The sequence below is a fragment of the Silene latifolia genome, chromosome 8 (genome assembly GCF_048544455.1).
Source record: "Silene latifolia isolate original U9 population chromosome 8, ASM4854445v1, whole genome shotgun sequence".
NCBI lineage: Eukaryota > Viridiplantae > Streptophyta > Magnoliopsida > Caryophyllales > Caryophyllaceae > Silene > Silene latifolia.
This window is the reverse complement of record NC_133533.1, coordinates 111,690,122-111,711,880: the sequence shown is the minus strand read 5'-3', so window position 1 is coordinate 111,711,880 and position 21,759 is coordinate 111,690,122. Positions and strand designations below refer to the sequence as shown.

At 35.6% G+C, this 21,759-nt stretch overlaps 1 protein-coding gene across 1 annotated transcript; it reads left to right on the top strand.

Annotated features, from left to right (window-relative positions):
• Positions 1-19,920: 19,920 nt before the first annotated feature.
• LOC141595761 (uncharacterized) lies at positions 19,921-21,516 on the top strand. Its single transcript, XM_074415727.1, has one exon. It carries the CDS (start codon positions 19,921-19,923, stop codon positions 21,514-21,516), a length of 1,596 nt encoding a protein of 531 aa, XP_074271828.1.
• Positions 21,517-21,759: the final 243 nt, after the last annotated feature.

Here is a 21,759-nt window from a genome sequence, read left to right as displayed (position 1 = left end):
CTCAGAACATAAACGCCTAAAATACCCACAAATCAACCAAAGTTCCCAACAAAGTTCCCAACATAGTCATCATAATGAAGGAAGCGGTGATCTCTTGTTCATATATTTGTTTCGGTTTGTTTGTTTATGTTTTTTCGTTTTTTTGTTTGATGATTGACACATGCAAGTGATCCATGGTTGTTTCGGTTTATTTTTTTGGTTTGTTTTGTTTTTTCATTGATTTACATCAATTTTTTACATTCATGTCAGGCGGTTTTGGTGATTTTCATTGATTTTGGCTCAGAATATTTTCAGTTGAAATGGTCACAAACTGAGTTAAAATGTTTACAGTGTTTTACTATTCATAACTTAATATGTTGTGGTTTTTGTTCAAAATATAGATTTCAATGTTTCATAGTTGTAATGCTCACAAACTGACTTAAAATGGTAACTGTTTTTGTATATTTCTGTAGGTAGGTAACATTGTTCATTAAAATAGGTACTTGTAATGTATTTGGACATATGTTATTTGCAAGGGACGATGTCATAGAAGATGATCTATTTAAGACGAAATGTAACCATTTTTAGACAACAAATTATTAGAGCAATTTTTTAAGCGATAACAGTGTGTCGTTAAAATGGTCACATTTGTCGTTAAAATGATGACATTTGGTCCGTCTTAAGCTTAAAATGAAAATGGCCCGTCTTAAATGAGAATTTGTGTTGCACATTTATTTGTATATTTTACTTTTTGATTTTTGTTTATGGGCTCATGCAAGTGATTTGTTCTTTTTGATGTTATTTGTTTGTGGTTTAATAATCGACACATGTTAATTTTCTCAGTTTAATTGCTTAATTGTGTATTTTTTTTATTTTTGTTTGATTTTGATTTTTGTTTATGGGCATATGCAAAGTGATTTGTTCTTTTTCTCGTTGTTAGATGCTGACGAATTGGTGACAACTGAGCCGATTGAGCAGTCAAAGCCTCAAGGAAAGAAAAAAGTGGTGGTTGCGAGGGTGGGTGGCTCGTGAAATGGTCATTGTTTGGCCATGTTTGTGGGTGATCCGTGAAAGGGTCACTTTTTGGGCATAAACTTTTGCACAATTGTTCCTATAATTTATCAATATGTAACTTGCTATTGAAGGTTACATTTCCATCAAGAATATAAACTAACTGGCAATATATCTTGGTTATTGAGGACTATTAAAATGATTACATATTAAAACACAAGTGTTCATAAAATTAACACTTATGTTATCATCTTGTGTATGGTAACATATTTTTTTAATAATGACAATGTATTTGCGTACATGTTAAAAACATATTGAGCATGCATGCCAATTCTTTACATTTTGATATTCAAGAATATGAACACAATTGTTTATAATTTAACAATTATGTTACCAACTTGTATATGGTAACATAATTTTCAATAATGACAACAGTTAAAATTCATAGCCATAAGTACATCTCGTAAATAAGTTCTCACTTTTCTGCTTTCATTCCCAATAGTTATTTCGAATAATCTGCCACAAGTTGACTGGGTGACATTAATACATAAAATATAGACATTCATTAGATATACACTGCCATGAGAGATATACCAGTAATGTCAAATGCTCCCATATTTACCCAGTATAATGTATTTGGACATGTGTTATTTGCAAGGGACGATGTCATAGAAGATGACCATTTAAGACGAAATGTAACCATTTTTAGACAACAAATTATTAGAGCAATTTTTTAAGCTATAACAGTTTGTCGTTAAAATGGTCACATTTGTCGTTAAAATGACGACATTTGGTCCGTCTTAAGCTTAAAATGAAAATGGCCCGTCTTAAATGAGAATTTGTGTTGCACATTTATCTGTATATTTTACTTTCACACCATTTGTGATTACATACTTCGACCCATTTGTTAACATGATGATATTAGGTGTAGCAAAAAGTTCACATTTTTATTAATAATGTTACCAAATTGTAAATGCTAACATATTATTCAAGAATGACAACATTTCCATTGTTCACATATTCAATTCATTTATTATGTTAGCAAACCATATGTTCATGATATAAAAAAAAAACATGTCTATCTTAATAAATCATATGTTACCAAACAAATGACTGTAACATTCTGAATATAGATGTGAACATAAATCGAAAACAATTGTGAATGTTATTACACACTAGTATAAACTGTAAACATAATTCACATAATTGTAAACATAACATGTTCACCTAACTAAATGCATTATACTAACTTAAATTGTTTCACAAGCTCTACTTACACCTAACATATCCCACAAAGGTGGTTACATAATATTGAACGTCGCAAAATGTTTAAATCGAAATATGGTTCTACATACGGTGATGCTATTAATTAGCTTCCAAAATCCAGCTATGATATTTTTGAATCCCACATGGAACATGCTTTCCTAATACTAAAGACTACGGCCGGAGTGTTATTTATACATCTTCCATATGAGTTTTTACTTCTTCGTAGTCGATCCAACAATAGACCCTGAGTAGTTTGTACCTGTGGAGGTTAACATGACGACAAAAGAATAAAAAAAGTAGACATTCAAAAAACAGTTACCAACATATTAAGTATAATTAAATTCAAAATAGGAATATATAAATACAAATAATAAGAAACACAATAAAAAATCACATGAGATGAACTAGCCAACAACTGCAATGAAGGTATGTTGACAGGGCAACAAAAAGTTTAAAACTACGTACATATTGATTCATCATAAAACACTGACTAAACAATACCTGTCACGGTTGTCAGGGTAACAAAAAAATGAATATACACACATTATCATGATATATGGTTATATATTAATCGGTTACAATAAACATCTTCTAAACTTCCAATATGTCACTATTTTTGCTTTACATACAACCATTTCATTTAAGCATAACAATGTAATATGTCTCTACTTCATTTTAACATAGTAAATTAATATGTAGTCACTTCAATCTAATATGTTTCCATCTGAGTACTACATTTTACCACATCAATAGATTTTTGGTAAAAAAGAACATATCTAATATCATTCAATTTAATTATTTTAGCATGCATTAAAATATGTGAGTGCATCAGTGTATCATGTTACCACATAAATGCAATATTATAGAAATCAACATTTTTCATATTTTTTTTTATATTTAAACTATTTCAATTCACTATGTTATAATTTTAGCATATAATGTCGCCATTGTAGAGGTATATATTATCATTTTTCAATCACTAATCATCAACATAAAATAATGTAATAAATATGTTACCATTCAATCAAAACAGTGTTACCATTCACAAAACAAATAAGAATTCAAATTTAATGGAACGAAGACAACCACCAAAACAAAAAATTTCATACCTTCAACAAGAGTTTTTCAAATTTTTTGTTGTTTTTATGTAATACTTTTATGTATGGATCTGAATAATAATGAATGAATCTCTATCAAATTTGATGGACCAAATAAATTAAGTTTTTTTTATTGATTTTTCCATACTTTCAACAAATGTAAAATAAATTATGATTCTTCTTTTGTATTGATTTTTCATACCTTCAATAAATGTAATATTTTGATGTACAAATTATAATAATAATGTTAACAATAAAAAATAAGAATACCTTTTGGGTGGGAGTAAAGTATCCATCGTCTTCCTTGTTATCAGAATGTCGATTTTTGACTGAAAAATAGATGAAGATGATGATTAGTTGAAGATGAAAGGGAAATTGTTTGTGTTTTTGGTAGAAAAAAAAAAGTTAAAAAGAGGAATTAGGGAGAAAGATGAACTTTGATGGAGGAAAATTAACTGATGAAAAAATCTTTTGAAATCATGGAGAGTAATTGATAGAAGTGAAAAATTGATAAAATAATGAATGAATGGGTGTAAATCAAGGAAAGTAGCCGCCTAACATCTACCATCATACCCCACTTGCCAATTTAATATTATAACAAGTACATGTTATTCGGTACCCGTTTCATACAATATGGTATGTATTTGACCCGTCTCTTATTTGTGACGGATATCTCCGTCGCAAATAAGAATTTGTGAAATAAAATAATGTGTTTCTTAAATTAGTTAATTTTGTTCTTAGAGTGTAATTTATTGACAAAAGGGGCGATTAAACCCTTAGTACTCGCTTCTAAGCGCAATCAGGCTCTTTTAGTTTCACTAAGTGCAAATTAACTTCACATAAAATTTAATTGTTCTCCAATTAAATTTAATTCATGATTTAATTATATTATCTGTTCTTCAGTTAAACCGTATGCGGGTGTTCTTTTCTAAATTTGTGACCCAAACTTCTTTATTTCAAATCGATCTTGGACAAGTATAAAACGTGTGGAAAATCGTTAACGGGTAACATTGTTTGGATAAATTATTCAAGTGTATATATTAATAATGAATTGCATAATCTTGGTTTACAACAATGTTCTATTTATACATAATACAAAAGGTATTGATATATAATGAACTAGTATGACCCTTCACCAAGGGACACAATTGGTTCACACTTCACCAAGGGACCTTGTCGGTTGTCGTGTTCTGTGTATGCCTTGTCTCCGTCGGTACACTACTCCATACCATCAATATACTCCAATATGTTTCGATCCCGTGTCATACGCATGTGCAATTCCATGGCGAGACTAGCTATATTGGTCCTTAGTGAAAAAAAGCATCAATGATCTTCTCCACTAAATACGATCTTTTATGTTGCCATCCACTTTAATACCTTTACAATCACAACTCATTTAATTACGACACCAAGCTATCCTGCCACGCTGGCAATCCTGGCATAACCCTTATACATGGCATTTGGCCATTGGTCGCGCCGCATGCAACAAACAATAGACGTTGTGCTTTAGTCCTGAGGCTAAGCACACTTCACTTGAGCATTCTCGTACTTTGGCATATGTTACATTCTAGTTTGTGTTATAGTCTCTATGATTTTACTATCTATAAAGCATCATAACATGTTCGTTAATTCTCAAAATATACATCTATTTCTTGCAAGGCTATCTAATTAACTAGAGATTTCAATAGTTCTGAGGAAAGTCGGTCGTTACATTAGTCATGGGTTCGGGGATTCGCTCTTAGGAATGTGTCGTGGTAGCCAATAGTAAACATGATGTCTTTGGTTATTTTCCAAATGATCAAAGATGTTTTGAGTTTTGCTCAACGGGAGGGTGTGATGCAGATGGTGATGACGATGATGATTGAACCTATGATTATGCACCTGCTGCTTAATTTTTGTTAGGTAGGATGAATTATTGTCTATTGATTATGGCGTAATGTATGTCTTGGTTAATTTTGCTACTAGAATGTACCGTGTATTAGTTAATTGTACCAACATACATTTCAAGCAGCATGAATTGTTGTACATGACGATTTTGTTATGAGAACATACGACTCATTATCGATCATTCGAGGAAACTAGAGTAACCTATTCCTCCTATTATTATTAGTTAGGTAGCTTTTCATGTACGAACTCAAACGTGCCAGATACTGCTTCATCGTCTCCTGATACGAAAGTTGTGCGGAAGCGGTTTAAAGAATAATGAACAATAAACTAATGAATTTTTAAATATGTCAACATGCGGAATCGTATCATCTCCAAATTCCCATCTTCTTCCTGAAAGCCAATAGCTTTGAAATAGCTTTGCTTTGTTTGAAAGGCCTCCTAAAGTGCACAAACGAACCAATACATTAGTTAAAGGAGATACAAAGATAAGGCGGAGGCAACGAGAAGGTAGAACACAGAGGCAAGATGAAATATTTACCTCTAAGTGGGTTATATGTTCTGAAACATTATACATACATGCTTTATGAAACCCGGCCAGAAAGGAGTCCATGACAGCCGACACCTGAATGAATAACAAGTATTGAATAACTTTTAAAAGTTCAACTCAAAATCCAAATTAAGAAAATTGCACAATCCAAATGAATCTTTGACAACTCGACAACCTGCAATCTCAAAAGCATGCGTAAACACAGGTACAATATCATTTACAACAAGATAGAATGACAGTTTCGAAATAAGAACCACAAAGTTTCCAGATTGACACTACATGCTTTGCGAAAACTGCTATTGTGAGAGACTTAGGAAGAGAAGGGTCATTGAAAATATCCAAAATTTCACTTGTTTTAGACCTGTAACGGCCCAAATAATATCAAAAGCAGATGAAGACATGTGCGACATATACTTTCCTTCCACATGCATAAACAGAAAGGAAACCTACCTTGCATCTTCTACCCATTACAACAAATTCTCACCTGTGCCACGAATTATGCCACGTTAATCTATAATTTGTGGCTAAATTTTGCTTAGTCACGGGAAAAACTTAATTATTTTGGAAAAAGAATTTATGCCACGGGATAACTTTTCTCGTGGCAAAAGTCACTTGCGCCATGAATTAGGCTACATCCGTGACAAATAATCATTGTAGCCACGAGCTATGTCACACCCGTGGAGAAATTTTATTTAGTCACGAAATGTTCCGTGACAAATATTTTTTAGCGACAAACTAACAAACACCTGTGGCGAGTATCTTTTCCGACTTAAATTAAGATATTTTTATGTTACGGCAAACCTAAAAATTGCTTGCTTAAAAAAAATACAAAATCTGAATGAAATTTAATCAAATACAAATATTATGAAAATATATTTAGATACAAAATTTTGAAAATATTTTGATAAATTTAATTAATATTTTTTATTGTTTTATTTATTTTAATAAGAAATTTTAAAATTTTATAAACTTATATCTAAGCAAATAAAAGTTTATCGTCTAAGTTTTTTATTTTTTTTGCAAATCACAATTATGTTTTGTAGTTTTTTCAAAACATTGATAATTTAATAAACTTGTTTTAATATATAACTTTGTTTATTAAAGTCATGAATTTCTTTTACCTTTTTAATTAAAACTTTATAATCTTAAATAAAAATCATAAATGATCGTATTACATTTAACAACATAACATAACATATCAAATGAAATAGATAAGTTATTTACCATCTATCTTAGAGAAATCTAAAATTAATATTTTGTCAAAAAGTTTCATTCAAAATTAGATTTACAACTTTATTTGAAAGATATTTATTGGAAAATTTGAATTTGATATAAAAGTCAACTTGTTGATAAAAAAAACTTTTGGAAAATTTTTTTAGGAGTGAAAAAGAAACAACAAATAGATTACAAAATTAATTAAATAAAATATGTGCGCTAAGAAATGAAAGTAAAAAAAAATGATCTCCCACAAATCAATTAACAAAAAAACATATTGAAAAAATTATCAATACAAAAATTCAATATGGAGAATTTTTCCCGTTGAAAATTAGTGCATCATAGGGTAAACACAAATTCTTGTTTGTGACGGCACATATCCGTCACTCTTGAGTGACGGATACCATTTTTACCTCACAAAGTAGCCACTTTTTCTCTCTCTGCAACACTATTCATGTGGCCCCCTTTCTCCACTAACCCATTTTGTTACCATTTTATCTCACAAAATATCCGCCGCAATGGTAACCCGTCACAAGGGAGACCAATTGTAGGGTAAATATAGAAATTAAAATAATTTAAAGTCACATGTGCATATAATGTGAAAATTTTGTGAAAAGAAACAATTAATTATAACAAAGAGAAATATGTTTATGAAAATAAACGATTATGTTATACGACACACTTGGACCCTGTCGATCGATACACTTGGACCCTGTCGATCGACACCAACATTAAGTTGATCGACAACCATTAATACCTCCAAAATATCAACCTCCTGAAACGATGGCAAGTTTGTCGATGGACTTCCACCTCTGTCGATCGACCAGTATGCCTCTTATCAGCTTCCTACCTCATTTAAAGCCCTCTAGGTGACGGTTCCGCATCCTTCCAATGACTCGGACGTGGACTACGAGCTCTCGTCCCCTTTATCGACCGACTTTGGCTTCTAAATGCAAAAATGGGTTCTAGTCCTGCAATAGACATGAAAGATATCCAAAGTAGCAAATACGGGAGGAAATGTAATTAAGTAATAAAATAAACACATCGAAGTGCCAAATATGAGAATAAACGCATATAAAAGGCACGCATCAAACCTCTTCAAATCAAACTCTTGCTTGTCCCCAAGCAAGCAATATGCAAGACAGAAAAGAAGACAAATGAAGTGGTATGTGACTCATAGCTAGTTATTCAATTGGCTCGCCTAAACCAATTTAATGCAACAATGGACACCAATGCTAAGGAATTAATTCCAAAGCGAGAGAGCACGAAAATCTAAATGCAAACGAGTTAAATTAAGGACCAAAAACTACCGAACTGTCGACCTTGCAAGACTCATCTATGTCGGACTCTCACGGGACGCTCATCGCTCATTTAAAGCACATGGTGAGTAAAATTTTATAAGATAGAAAGAATATAGACACTCGCCTAACTACGACCTATAAAAGCATGCATGCAATCTAACATGATAGATATCTCTAACTATCGTACACATACACTCCAAACAAACAAGGTTCATATAACACATGTCGAGGACTTATATATGAATGTGAGGCGAGGTAAATGGGTAAGAAGGGGCAAAATAATTTGGATATGTAAAGGTCAGGTAAAACTCAAGCTAGCACCGGACACAATCAAAAATAACAGTATCCACTTATAAACCCAACATGAAGAATTAAGCACAGTACCAAGTGCGGCCTAATCTCACCCACAACAACAACTAACTCCTAAAATAAAATGGAAATGGTAAAAATTTATCTCACCCACAGTGCCAAGTTGATCATATCTTTTATTTTCATCTTTTATTTTTACACACTTATGAGACGTACACATCTACACAATAACATGTTCACACACTTATGAGACGTACGTGCCATTACGCTGGCATAAATCTCTTACATGGCACTCGCCGCTCGACCAATGGCTGGGGCGTATGCAACCGACAATGAAATATGTGCTTTAGGCCTTTGGCTAAACACACTTTACATGAGCATTCTTAAACTCAATGGACGGAGCTCATATTCTAGAGAATTTTCTTTTAAAAGAGGGTTTAAAATCAAACTAATTCGCATTTTAGGATCGCTTAAAATTATTTTCTTCAAATGGATTGACGTCATCATTTTTTCTTTTATTTTTTCTTCAAATGCATAATCTCACGTACTAATTCGCATTTTAGGATCCGATACATATGGTGACGATGATAATGATAAAACCTATGATTATGCACCTGCCACAACAAAAAAAAGGTCGCTTTATAAGAGAATTTTGCGACGGCTACACAATTTCGTTCATAAAAATAATATTGTGTTTTGCACCAAAAAGCTGCGATGAAAATTTATTTTTCCAATAGAACTTCAAACGGAAAGAAAAAAAAATCGATGCATGCTACAGATTTTGTGAAGGAAATTGAAATAACGTCTTTTATACTTTGTCACAAAAAGGATATCCGTCGTCATTTTTCTTTTGTTCCACATCGGAAGAATTTTGCTCATTTGTTGTGTTTCTAAATTATAAGTAAAATCTTAAATTATTTTTAAGTTTTTAGACCGGGCTTATAAAGATATTTGTGCAATTGGGTTGGGTCAAAAATAAAGTTTAGAGAAATTTCGGATTTGTGACAGCCTACTCCGTAGCAAAAAAAAAAAAAAAAAAAAAAAAGGCCATTGGTGGTCTTCAAAGTGATCAGAGAGGTTTCGAGTCTTCTCCAATAAGAGGATTTAAGGGTGATGGTGAATGGTGGTGGATGTGATGATGATGATGATGATGATGATGATGATGATGTAACCTTTGATTATGCTCAAGCGGCTTAGGTAAGAATTGAGGATGAGCTAAATGAAATGATCTATCTCTTAAATTAGTTAATTTGGTTCTTAGAGTATAATGTATTGCCAAATCGGCAATCCCATACTTAACGGATAAAATTGATGGCAAAAAAAATTATGGGTCATGTAGAATTTGGAAGATACAGAATTACAATGTAGAAAAACCCTAAATTCAATTAATGATTTATTTATATGTATAAACACCAAGCTATTCATTAATGGTGATGAATGATACAGTTGTAGAATAGATGAAGAAGAAGAAGTAGTTAGAGAGAGATTATGTAAGGGAGAAATATGATTCTATTATTTGAGCAATCAATCTTTACATCAGGGATAGTTGGTATATATATATACATCACTTGTAACAAACCTAACTGCCTAACTAATCATGTTCTAAGTCGGTTATGGTTTGTTACAGTTTATTACACTTATGACTCATATACTCTACATCCCCCCCTCAAGATGGACTACAAGGATTCAGCTGGAGTCCAAGCTTGGCAACCAAAAACTGATGTTCTGCTGTACCCAGTGGTTTTGTCATAACATCTGCCAGTTGCAACTTGGTACCCACATGTTGTGTCTGCAGAAAGCCCTCCATTTGCTTATCTCGAACAAAGTGGCAGTCCACATTTATGTGTTTGGTCCTCTCATGAAATACAGGGTGCTGGGCTATATGTTGTGCAGCCTTGTTGTCGCAATATGAAGGAATAGGTAACCTGACTGGCACTTTGAGCTCCTGTAATGCACCTGCAGTCCAAACCAGTTCACTGGCTGTATAACTCATGCTTCTGTATTCTGCTTCAGCAGAGCTCTTGCTCACGGTCTTCTGTTTTTTAGTCTTCCATGAAATGAGGGAGCTACCAAAAAAAACGCAATACCCACTCAAGGACCTGCTACTGAAGGCACAAGTTGCCCAGTCAGCATCAGTATAAGCCCTCAATTCTAAGGATGCAGAAGAGGAATAGAACAGGCCAGCATTAATAGTCCCCTTTAGATATTTGACCAAATGTTGGGCAACTGTATAGTGTGCATCCCTTGGAGCACTTAAAAACTGACGTAAGTGCTGAACTGTAAAAGAGATGTCAGGCCTAGTCAAACTGAGATAGAGCATCCTCCCAATAAGTCTTCTATACTTTTCTGGCTCTGCTAGCAACTGTCCTTTATCAGTTGACAGTTTGAGTCCTTTTTGCATGGGAAAGCTCACTGCCTTTGATTCCTCAAACCCAGCATCTTTAACAATGTCAATTATATACTTTCTTTGGTTAAGAAGAATGCCACTTTTATTTCTAGCCACCTCCAATCCCAAAAAATATCTCATCAAACCCAGATCTTTGATGGTGAACTTAGCATGTAGCTGATCTTTTAATTTCTGAATTGCCACACCATCATAACCAGTTACCAAAACATCATCTACATATACCAGAACAATAAAAAACTTCTGACTGGCATCATCTTCCCTGGTAAATAAGGAATAGTCCAATTTAGACTGTATGAACCTTAACTCCAAGAGATACTTTGTTAACTCAAGATTCCATTATCTTGAGGCTTGCTTGAGGCCATAGAGGGATCTCTTGAGTTTACAAACTTGCCCTTTCTTTGCAAGGGTATACCCCAAAGGTGGCTTCATGTAAACTTCTTCATCCAAGTATCCATGAAGAAAAGCATTGTTGATGTCCAACTGATGCAAAGGCCAGTCCTTGACTACTGCTATTGCTAAAAGAATTCTCACAGTAAAAAATTTTGCCACGGGAGAAAAAGTCAGCTTGTAATCCCTATCTTTTATTTGATTGTAACCTTTGGCCACCAGACGTGCCTTGTATCTCTCAATGGAGCCATCTGGCTTGTATTTGATTTTATATATCCATTTACAACCTATGCCCTTCTTATTGGCAGGCAAGGTTGTTAACTCCCATGTATGATTTGTCTCAAGTGCTTGCAGCTCCTAATTCATTGTAGTCACCCACTTATCATCTGTACATGCTTGTGAATAATAACTTGGCTCATTTGCCTCAACCACATTACACAAGGAAAGCACATAATCTTTGTCAAAAGTTTGCAACTCATTTAGGACATGAGTATGCAAGGCAGCAGACTTCTTGGTCTTTTGAGGAGGACAATGATAATCTGACAATAATACAGATGGTATCCTGGGTCTACCAGATCTTCTTACAACCGACCTGTTTAACTGGACTGGATGTATTATTTGGCACATCCTCAGTGCTTATGTCAGCAGTCACAACAGTATCACTAGCTGCACCAGTCATGAGGTCCATGTTATGTATGGCCTCATCTGCTGGTGTAGTAACTCCATCCTGCACTTGCTCAGAACAGACAATAGGTGGTGAACTGCCAGTGTTAATGGACTGCAAAAAATCAGAGAATTCTGACTCAACAGCTGGACTGGCAAGGACACTTTCTTGAACCTTATTTCTGAAAGGATAAACTCCTTCCCTGAAGATAACATCTCTGCTAGAAAAGATTGTATGACTGTCCAAGTCATAAAACTTATAACCCTTTTGGTTGTATGGATACCCAATGAATAAACACTTTCTTGCCCTCTTCTGAAATTTATCTGTAGCAGTTGGAGGCATGGATGCAAAACACAAACTACCAAATATTCTCAATTCATCATAGCTGGGTTTAGCTTTGAATAATAACTCATAAGGAGTTTTCCATTTCAACACAGCAGTTGGCATCTTATTAATGAGATAGGTTGCTGTTAGCAAGCATTCACCCCAAAATTTAATAGGGACATTAGACTGTATTTGAAGTGCCCTAGCAGTGTCTAGTAAATGCCTGTGTTTTCTCTCCACTCTGCCATTTTGTTGTGGCCTCCCTACTATAGATCTTTGATGTACTATGCCTTTTTCATTAAAAAACTCTCTACAATAAGTCTGGAAAAACTCTGTGCCATTGTCTGATCTAATGACCTGAATTTGTTTACCAAACTGAGTAGCAACATAAGATACAAACCCCTTCACCAAACCAGGTACCTGAGTCTTGTTATGCATTAAAAAAGTCCAGGTTAACCTAGAGTGGTCATCTAAGATGGTCAAAAACGACCTAGCACCAGTCAAAGTAGGTACCCTGTAAGGTCCCCACACATCCATGTGCACCAACTGAAAACAATGACTAGCATAAGACAAACTTTTAGGAAAAGGTAAAGTGTGATGCTTAGCAAGTACACAAGTATCACAATTGAATTTCTTTATTCCCTTAAAAGATTCATGACTTACATGCTTCATTTTGTCTAATGATGAATGCCCCAATCTAGCATGTAACAAACTTACATCCTTATGCTTATTTAATGCATTAGTTCTACTTACAAAAGCTCTATTATTAGCCAAACTACAACTAGCTGCTGAAAAACAAGTACTACTAGTTCTTAGCTTGTATAAATCCCCATTCCTCTTAGCCAATGCAACTATCTCTTTACTTGTAGGGTCCTGAAACACATAATTAGAGTCCAAAAACAACACAAGTAAGCCAACAGTGGTGATTAGTTTTCCTATAGATAATAAGTTCTGTTTAAAATCTGGAATAAACAACACATCCTGCAATGTTATCTTATCAGTGATTCTAGCATTCCCTAACTGATATACTACCTTTATACTCCCATCAGGCAACCCCACATAAAAAGGCTTAGGCAAACAGACTATATTATGAAGCAAAGACAAATTGGAGGTCATATGATCAGACGCTCCTGTGTCCACAATTCAGTCTATATTTGAGCTAGAATTATTAACTGCACAGGCTTGAGAAGACTGATACATACCAGCAAAATTGACAGACGACTGAAGTGTGGAATGTGATGGCTCAGGCTTTTCATTCAGGGCTTGTAAAACCTTAGTCATGACAGAATTAACAATGCCCTGAACAAAATCAAGGAGAGACATGAGCATTAGTTGATATCTGATTATTACCAGAAAACCCCATGGAACGATTGCCAGCAGAAGAATCAGAGACTTGGACATGATTCACAGAGAATGGAGCTATATCTTGATACTGGGAATCTTGATCTGAATAAAAAACCTCAACATTATTAACAGCTTTAGACGACCCTGCATCCTCATTGTTCTTGCCCTTCTTAGCATTAAAGGCCTTAAACTTGTAGCATCTTTCCTTGATGTGTTCTTTGACATTGCAGAAAGTACAAGTCTTGCGTCTCCAACACTCATCAATTGTCTGCCCAGTCCTTCCACAGAACTCACAAGACTTCTCATCTTCAGGATCACCAACATCACTATCCTTAAGACGTTTCTTGCTAGTTTCATCTTTGGAAGAATAAGACTGATTACGCTTCTTAGCTGCATAAGCAACTGATTCCACAGCAACATCAGAAGTTACATCATTAATTAACTTCTGACGTTCAACCTTTTGCAACATCCCCAAAGCTTTGTTAATGGGTGGCAAAGGATCTAAGGTCAGTATGTGTGTCTGTAACTGCTCAAAACCAGAGTTCAATCCCATTAACAATTGTATCAGTTTTGCCTGTGTCTCCCTATCCAGCAACCTCTTAAGCAACTGACAAGTACAATTATTCATGGCTCCACAGGTACACTGTGGGATTGGATCCATAGTGTCGATATTTTCCCACAAATTCTTGATCTTTCCATAGTAATCAAGAATGGAGGATGTGTCTTGTGAAACATTACTTAAATCTTTTTAAGAGCATATAAATCCAATACATTCAATTGACCATATCGCTCAAGGATGTCAGACCACAAAGACTTAGCAGATGCAGCATATTGCAGATTATTAACAATAGGCTTTGTAATGGAGTTCTTAATCCAACGAGAGACGAGAATATCGCACCTTACCCAGGAATTGTGTTTCTTGTCTGTAGCAGGAGGACAGGGACACTCGCCAGTAATAAACCCGACCTTGTTCTTCGAAAGAAGTGCCCAGATTATCTCTCGCTGCCATTGAACAAAGTTTGAGCCATCAAAGAGAAAAGAAGACAGAGTTAAGCTTGGTTGATCTGTCTGAGAGAGAAAGAGAGGATCGTCTAAAGGGGAATACAATGTTTCTTCAGGCATGATTAGAAATTAGAGTTTATTGTGCGGAAGCAGTTGATAAAATTGATTGAAAAGGATCTTTTATTTAGGCTGATACCATATAAACACCAAGCTATTCATTAATGGTGATGAATGATACAGTTGTAGAATAAATGAAGAAGAAGAAGTAGTTAGAGAGAGATTATGTAAGGGAGAAATATGATTCTATTATTTGAGCAATCAATCTTTACATCAGGGATAGTTGGTATATATATACATCACTTGTAACAAACCTAACTGCCTAACTAATCATGTTCTAAGTCGGTTATGGTTTGTTACAGTTTGTTACACTTATGACTCATATACTCTAACATATGTATATGCTCTTCAATTAAACCGTAAACCGTATGTTGGTTGTCTTTTCTGAAATGTGACCGATATTCTTTATTTCAAATCGATATTGGTCAAGTATAAAACAACTTGCGGAAAATTGGTAACGGGTAACGTTGTTTAATTTCCCTCCCGTGTCATTCGCATAATGCATGTGCAATTCCATGGTTAAAATAGAATATTCGAATTTCCACATTAGGAATGAAGGGCAACCAAGAAGCCGTAGCTATATTGGTCCTTGGTGAAAAAGAGCATCAATGATCTTCTCCACTAAATACGATATTTTATGTTGCCATCCACTTTAATACCTTTACAATCACAACTCATTTAATTACGACACCAATCTGTCGCGCCACGCTGGCAATCCTGGCATAACCCTTATACATGGCGTTTGGCCACTGGTCGCGCCGCATGCAACAAACAATAGACGTTGCACTTTAGTCCTTAGGCTAAACACACTTCACTTGAGCATTCTCGTACTTTGGCATGTGTTACATTCTAGTTTGTGTTATAGTCTATGATTTTACTATCTATAAAAGTATCATAACATGTTCGTTAATTCTCAAAATATACATCTATTTCTTCTTGCAAGACTATCTAATTAACTAGAGATTTCAATAGTTTTAAGGAAATGTCGGTCGTTACACTAGTCATGGGTTCGAAGATTCGCTCTGAGGAATGTGTCATGGTAGCCAATGATAAACATGATGTCTTTGGTTGTTTTCCAAATGATCAAAGATGTTTTGAGTTTTGCTCAACGGGAGGGTGTGATGTAGATGGTGATGACGATGATGATGGGACCTATGATTATGCGCTTAATTTTTGTTAGGTAGGATGAATTATTGTCTATTGATTATGGCGTAATGTATGTCTTGGTTAATTTTGCTACTAGAATGTACCATGTATTAGTTAATTGTACCAACATACATTTCAAGTAGCATGAATTGGTGTACATGTCGATTTTGTTAAGAGAACGTACGACTCATTATCGATGATTCGAGGAAACTAGAGTAACCTATTCCTCCTATTATTAGTTAGGTAGCTTTTCACCTAACTGTTGAGCTTTTAACTAGTTACTCAGGTTTCAATGAGCGTTTCAACAAGCTTAATTTTGTCAAACAATACCCCGAATTCAAAGTTAAGATTGATATTAATATAAAACAAAGAGGTCGGATTCCAACGAAGTGCGACTGCCGTCTATATATGGAATCCCTATTTTTATCGGCATACCAAACCTCAATTAATTTCATAGCCATGTTTTTGGGAAGGCAACATCTCACTTATTTCCTTTAATTCGAAAAGAATGAAAAATATGTTGTCAATTGGCTTTGTTCGCCAAAATGACATTAACATCATAATGAGTTAAAATTAGTCATCCCTAAAAATGAATTTTATCGATTTGGTTTTCACGAATTTTAATTGCATGCAATGTGCGAAAATACAACTTACAAAATCCGTCGTGTGTTCTAATTGCAACAAATCTTACATTCATCAATATACAAAGTAATTTGGTACAAATCCTTTTTCTTTTTTTGGGAAAATAGCCAAATAATTTGGACTACGAAAAATACCAGATTATCTTTTTAAAACCGTTGTATAATATAAGTGATATTTAAAATACATCGTCAATTCAAGGTTGTTTACAAGAAAAAACATCTAAAAATTTTGTAAATTCAAATGCTTGCATAATTAGTGAAACAAGATTTCGACATCATGCACACATTCACGTCCATAAATATCACATTTTGGTCATCTAAATGTGACATCAGACATCCCAAACGAGAAGGGAATAATAATCCTTTATCTTTTTCTACTTTAGGGTAACCTAGCTCTATACTATTTATTCAGGTACTAGTGTACTACCCTTTTGAACAATCCAACAGTCATTTAATTACCTGATTTATGTCTTACTTGTCATGCTGAGCTGTCGTCAAAATGGTGACGTGGCTAGACTAAGTTGCACTGCTGGCATGTTGTCTCATACATTTTGTTCGAGTATCAATTGCTAAGCGTGCTTAGTTGAATAAAATTTACCCATATAGGATATTTTACCACGTAAACACAAAATCTCATTTGTGACCAACACTATCCGTCACTTTGGGGTGACGGATACCATTTTACCTCACAAAGTACCCACTTTTTCTCTCTCTGCAACACTGTTCATGTGGTCCCCTTTCTCCACTAACCCATTTTGTTACCATTTGATCTCACAAAATATCCGCCACAAATGGTAACCCGTCACAAGGGAGACCAATTGCCACGTAAAAATACAGATGGCTAATAATTTCAGTAGATAACCCTTTCGACTGTTTTTCAAGGATTCGTTAATTGAGTGATTAATCCCCCGAAGACGAATGTATCCGTATTATTATCATTCTACTTGTGTATATAGAATAAGTCTGTTGTTTTTTCGCTATACATTTTTTCTTTTTTCTTATTTTTACTACTTGATTCATCTTAAACTTAAAACAGATATATCTGTCTTAAATAAGAATTTGTGTTCATAAATGTAGTTTGCAGTTGCGGAATTAGCCGTGGCCTAGCAAGGGTCGGGGCAATTGCTACTGCTGAATATTAAAAAGGTAAAGCTTATAGTTAAAATTATCGATTGTTTTTATTTTTCATTATTACCGAGAGAACAGTGAAAATTGCATAATAATTATAAATTTCAATTACTATTTAATCGTATAAGCAATGATAAAACTAAGTAACAAAGCTTGACGAATTGAATTCACATGATGAAACATTTTTCACCTTGACAACTCAATACCAGATTGTTAAGAACAAGTATTCTGGTTAATTATTGTGTGTCTTTATTCAATAACGGCATTGCCTTATATAGGCGTACAAAGCTAGTATCCTTCTTAAACTAGGACGGAATAAATAAGATACAATTTGATAATTATGTGAGTTCTATTAGTAATAGAAGTCTGACTATTTCGATGTATCCGTCTCGACTAGAATTCTATTCTATCTCGACGTCTATTCAATTCTATTCTATTTCGATGTAGTCTGATACCAGGTGACCTTGATGAAGTCGTCTATATGAAATTACCTTATGGGTTTCGTCATTCAAATCCGAATCTTGTGTGCCGCCTTAAAAAGTCCCTTTACGGACTTAAACAAGCTCCTAGGTGCTGGTTTGCTAAGTTGTCTGAAGCCTTACAAAAATACGGGTTTCATCAATCTTCAGCTGATCATTCTCTATTTACATTCATCCGCGACGGGAAGCAGGTCCAAGTCTTAATTTATGTTGATGATTTGGTTATCTCTAGTAATGATTTACTAGCCTTACAAAATTTTAAAGACTATTTGGGTACTTGTTTCCACATGAAGGATCTCGGAGAATTACGCTATTTTCTTGGCATTGAGGTAACACGAGGGCCGGATGGTTTTGTATTATGTCAACGTAAATATGCCATGGAAATTATTGAAGAAACTGGCCTCTTAGGATGTAAGCCTGCTGATTTTCCTATTGAGCAAAATCATAGACTCGCTCTCACTACGAGCCCTCTACTCGCTAATCCGGAGAAATATAGGCGTTTGGTCGGTCGTTTAATTTATCTTGCTGTCACACGACCCGACCTTGCCTATTGTGTACACATTTTATCTCAATTTATGAATGCTCCACGTCTTGCTCATTGGGATGCGGCTCTCCGGGTTGTCCGATATCTTAAAGGGTGTCCGGGTCAAGGCATTTTTCTCCCTAAAGACAATGATTTCCAACTCCATGGATGGTGCGATTCCGACTATGCCGCCTGTCCTATGACTCGTCGGTCCCTAACCGGCTGGTTTATTCAACTTGGGCCCTCTCCCATTTCATGGAAAACCAAAAAGCAACAGACGATCTCTCTATCGTCTACTGAAGCGGAATATCGCTCTCTTGCTGTGATCACTCGTGAACTTATCTGGCTCCAAGCTCTCCTATCTGATTTGGGTATCTCTACTACCAACGGGATGGCTGTTTATTGTGATAATAAGTCTGCTCTTCACATCGCTAAAAATCCCGTCTTTCATGAACGTACTAAGCATATTGAGGTTGATTGCCACTTTGTTCGTTCTGCTATCAAACAAGGCTTGATTCGTCCCTCCTATGTCCCTTCGGCTACTCAATTGGCTGACTTCTTTACTAAAGCTTTAGGCAAGGCTCAATTTCTTCTACTTTTGTCCAAGTTGGGTGTTCGAAATATCTACGCTCCAACTTGAGGGAGGGTATGACGGAATAGACGTCGAGATAGAATAGAATTCTAGTCGAGACGGATACATCGAAATAGTCAGACTTCTATTACTAATAGAACTCACATAATTATCAAATTGTATCTTATTTATTCCGTCCTAGTTTAAGAAGGATACTAGCTTTGTACGCCTATATAAGGCGATGCCGTTATTGAATAAAGACACACAATAATTAACCAGAATACTTGTTCTTAACAATAGACGTCGAGATAGAATAGAATTCTAGTCGAGACGGATACATCGAAATAGTCAGACTTCTATTACTAATAGAACTCACATAATTATCAAATTGTATCTTATTTATTCCGTCCTAGTTTAAGAAGGATACTAGCTTTGTACGCCTATATAAGGCGATGCCGTTATTGAATAAAGACACACAATAATTAACCAGAATACTTGTTCTTAACATGGTATCAGTCACCAGGTTCCAATTCTAATACAAAATTCCATAAAAATTTCAACTACAATCTATCACCATGTCTGGTGATACTATTATTCCTTCTACGGAAAATCCACCACCTCACCCAAATCCAACCGTGTCTCCCTTCCACCTTGGAAGTCAAGACAACCCTGGCAATACAATTACTCACGTCCAGCTTCGTGGTGAAAACTACGATGAATGGGCTCGTTCTATTCGGCTGGCTCTTAAAGCGCGACGGAAATTTGGCTTTGTCGATGGCACGATTGCCAAGCCTACCGAAAATCTTGACGATTGGAGCACTGTCCACTCCATGATTGTCTCTTGGATTATGAACACCATTGAACCATCTCTTCGTACTACTATTTCGTACTACGAAGATGCGGCTCTATTATGGAAAGATCTTCAAGATCGTTTTTGCGTCGTTAATGGCATTCGTGTTCAGCAGCTCGAAACGGACTTAGCTGAATGCAAACAACGCAAAAACGAGTCCATCGCACATTACTTTGGCCGTTTAAAAATAATTTGGGACGATATTGCTAATCACGAACAACTCCCTAGCTGTGATTGTGGTAATTGCACCTGCAATCTTGGTCCCAAGTTTGGTGCTTTCAAAGAAAATAAACGTTTGCATAAATTTTTATCTGGACTTGATAACAATTATTATGCTACACTTCGATCTAATTTACTTAATACCTCTGTTTTACCTTCGGTCAATCGTGCTTATCAAGCCGCTATTCAAGAAGAACGGATGCGAACTAATGGAGCATCGAGCACTACTGACGACACCGAGGTTTTGGCTTTTCAAGTTCAGTCTGATTTCAAGCCTAAAGGAAAATCCGTGGACAATTCCGATAAATATTGCACACACTGTACTCGTAATGGCCATGATGAATCCATGTGTTTTCTTATTCACGGTTATCCCGATTGGTGGGGAGATCGTCCTCGTGGTCCTCGCAATTCTGGTCGCGGGGGCAGCTCTAAGAACGGTCGTGGCTCCTCTGCTCGTGCTCCTGGTGTTGGCCGTGGCAAAGGCACTACTGCCCGTATCAATTCCACCTATACCGACAATACTCCAGCCGTGGCCTCTGCCTCCTCATCCTCTGACCCTTCTGCCGTTCTTTGGGTGACCACCACCGCACGGTGGCGGCGGCTTCTTGATTTATTGAACATACCAAAATCCAAGGACCACATTCACGGTAAGAATGCTTGGATTATTGACACCGGCGCTACCAATCATGTTACCGGGACACTTACGTATCTCCATGATATACAACATATAACTTCTTCTCCTGTTAGTCTTCCGAATGGAGTCACAACTAATGCCTCTCATCGAGGGCGCGTTATTCTTGACGGAGGCTTAGTCCTCACTGATGTTCTTTATGTTCCCGGCCTTACCTGCAATTTAATATCTGTTCTTCAATTACTTGATGCTCTTGATTGTATTATTCAATGTACTAAATTTTTTTGTGTCATTCAGGACCGACAGACGAGGAGGTTGATTGGAGCGGGTAAACGTCAGGATGGACTCTATTTCTACCGTGGTGTGTCTAACGTAGCTGTCTGCAATGTTAACCAAGGTTCAACGGATTTATGGCATAAACGACTAGAATTCTATTCTATCTCGACGTCTATTCCGTCATACAGATCTTAAGATGTTCTATTTTCCACATTGCGAATGAAGGGCATCTAAGACAAAGAGCATCTCTAATCTTCTCCACGCACTAAAGACGATGTTTTTGTATCGCACCCCTTGTTCCCTTTAAATACATATACACCATTAAGGCAACTCATTTACACACTTATGAAACCTACGTGTTGCCACGCTGGCATGAACCTCTTACGTGGCGTTCAATCAATGGCCGGGCCGCATGCAACATTCACTAAAGGCCTTTGG

Bases quoted from the DNA above. Each gene is read 5' to 3' on its own strand.
- LOC141595761 (XM_074415727.1), top strand. From the start codon at position 19,921: ATGTCTGGTGATACTATTATTCCTTCTACGGAAAATCCACCACCTCAC.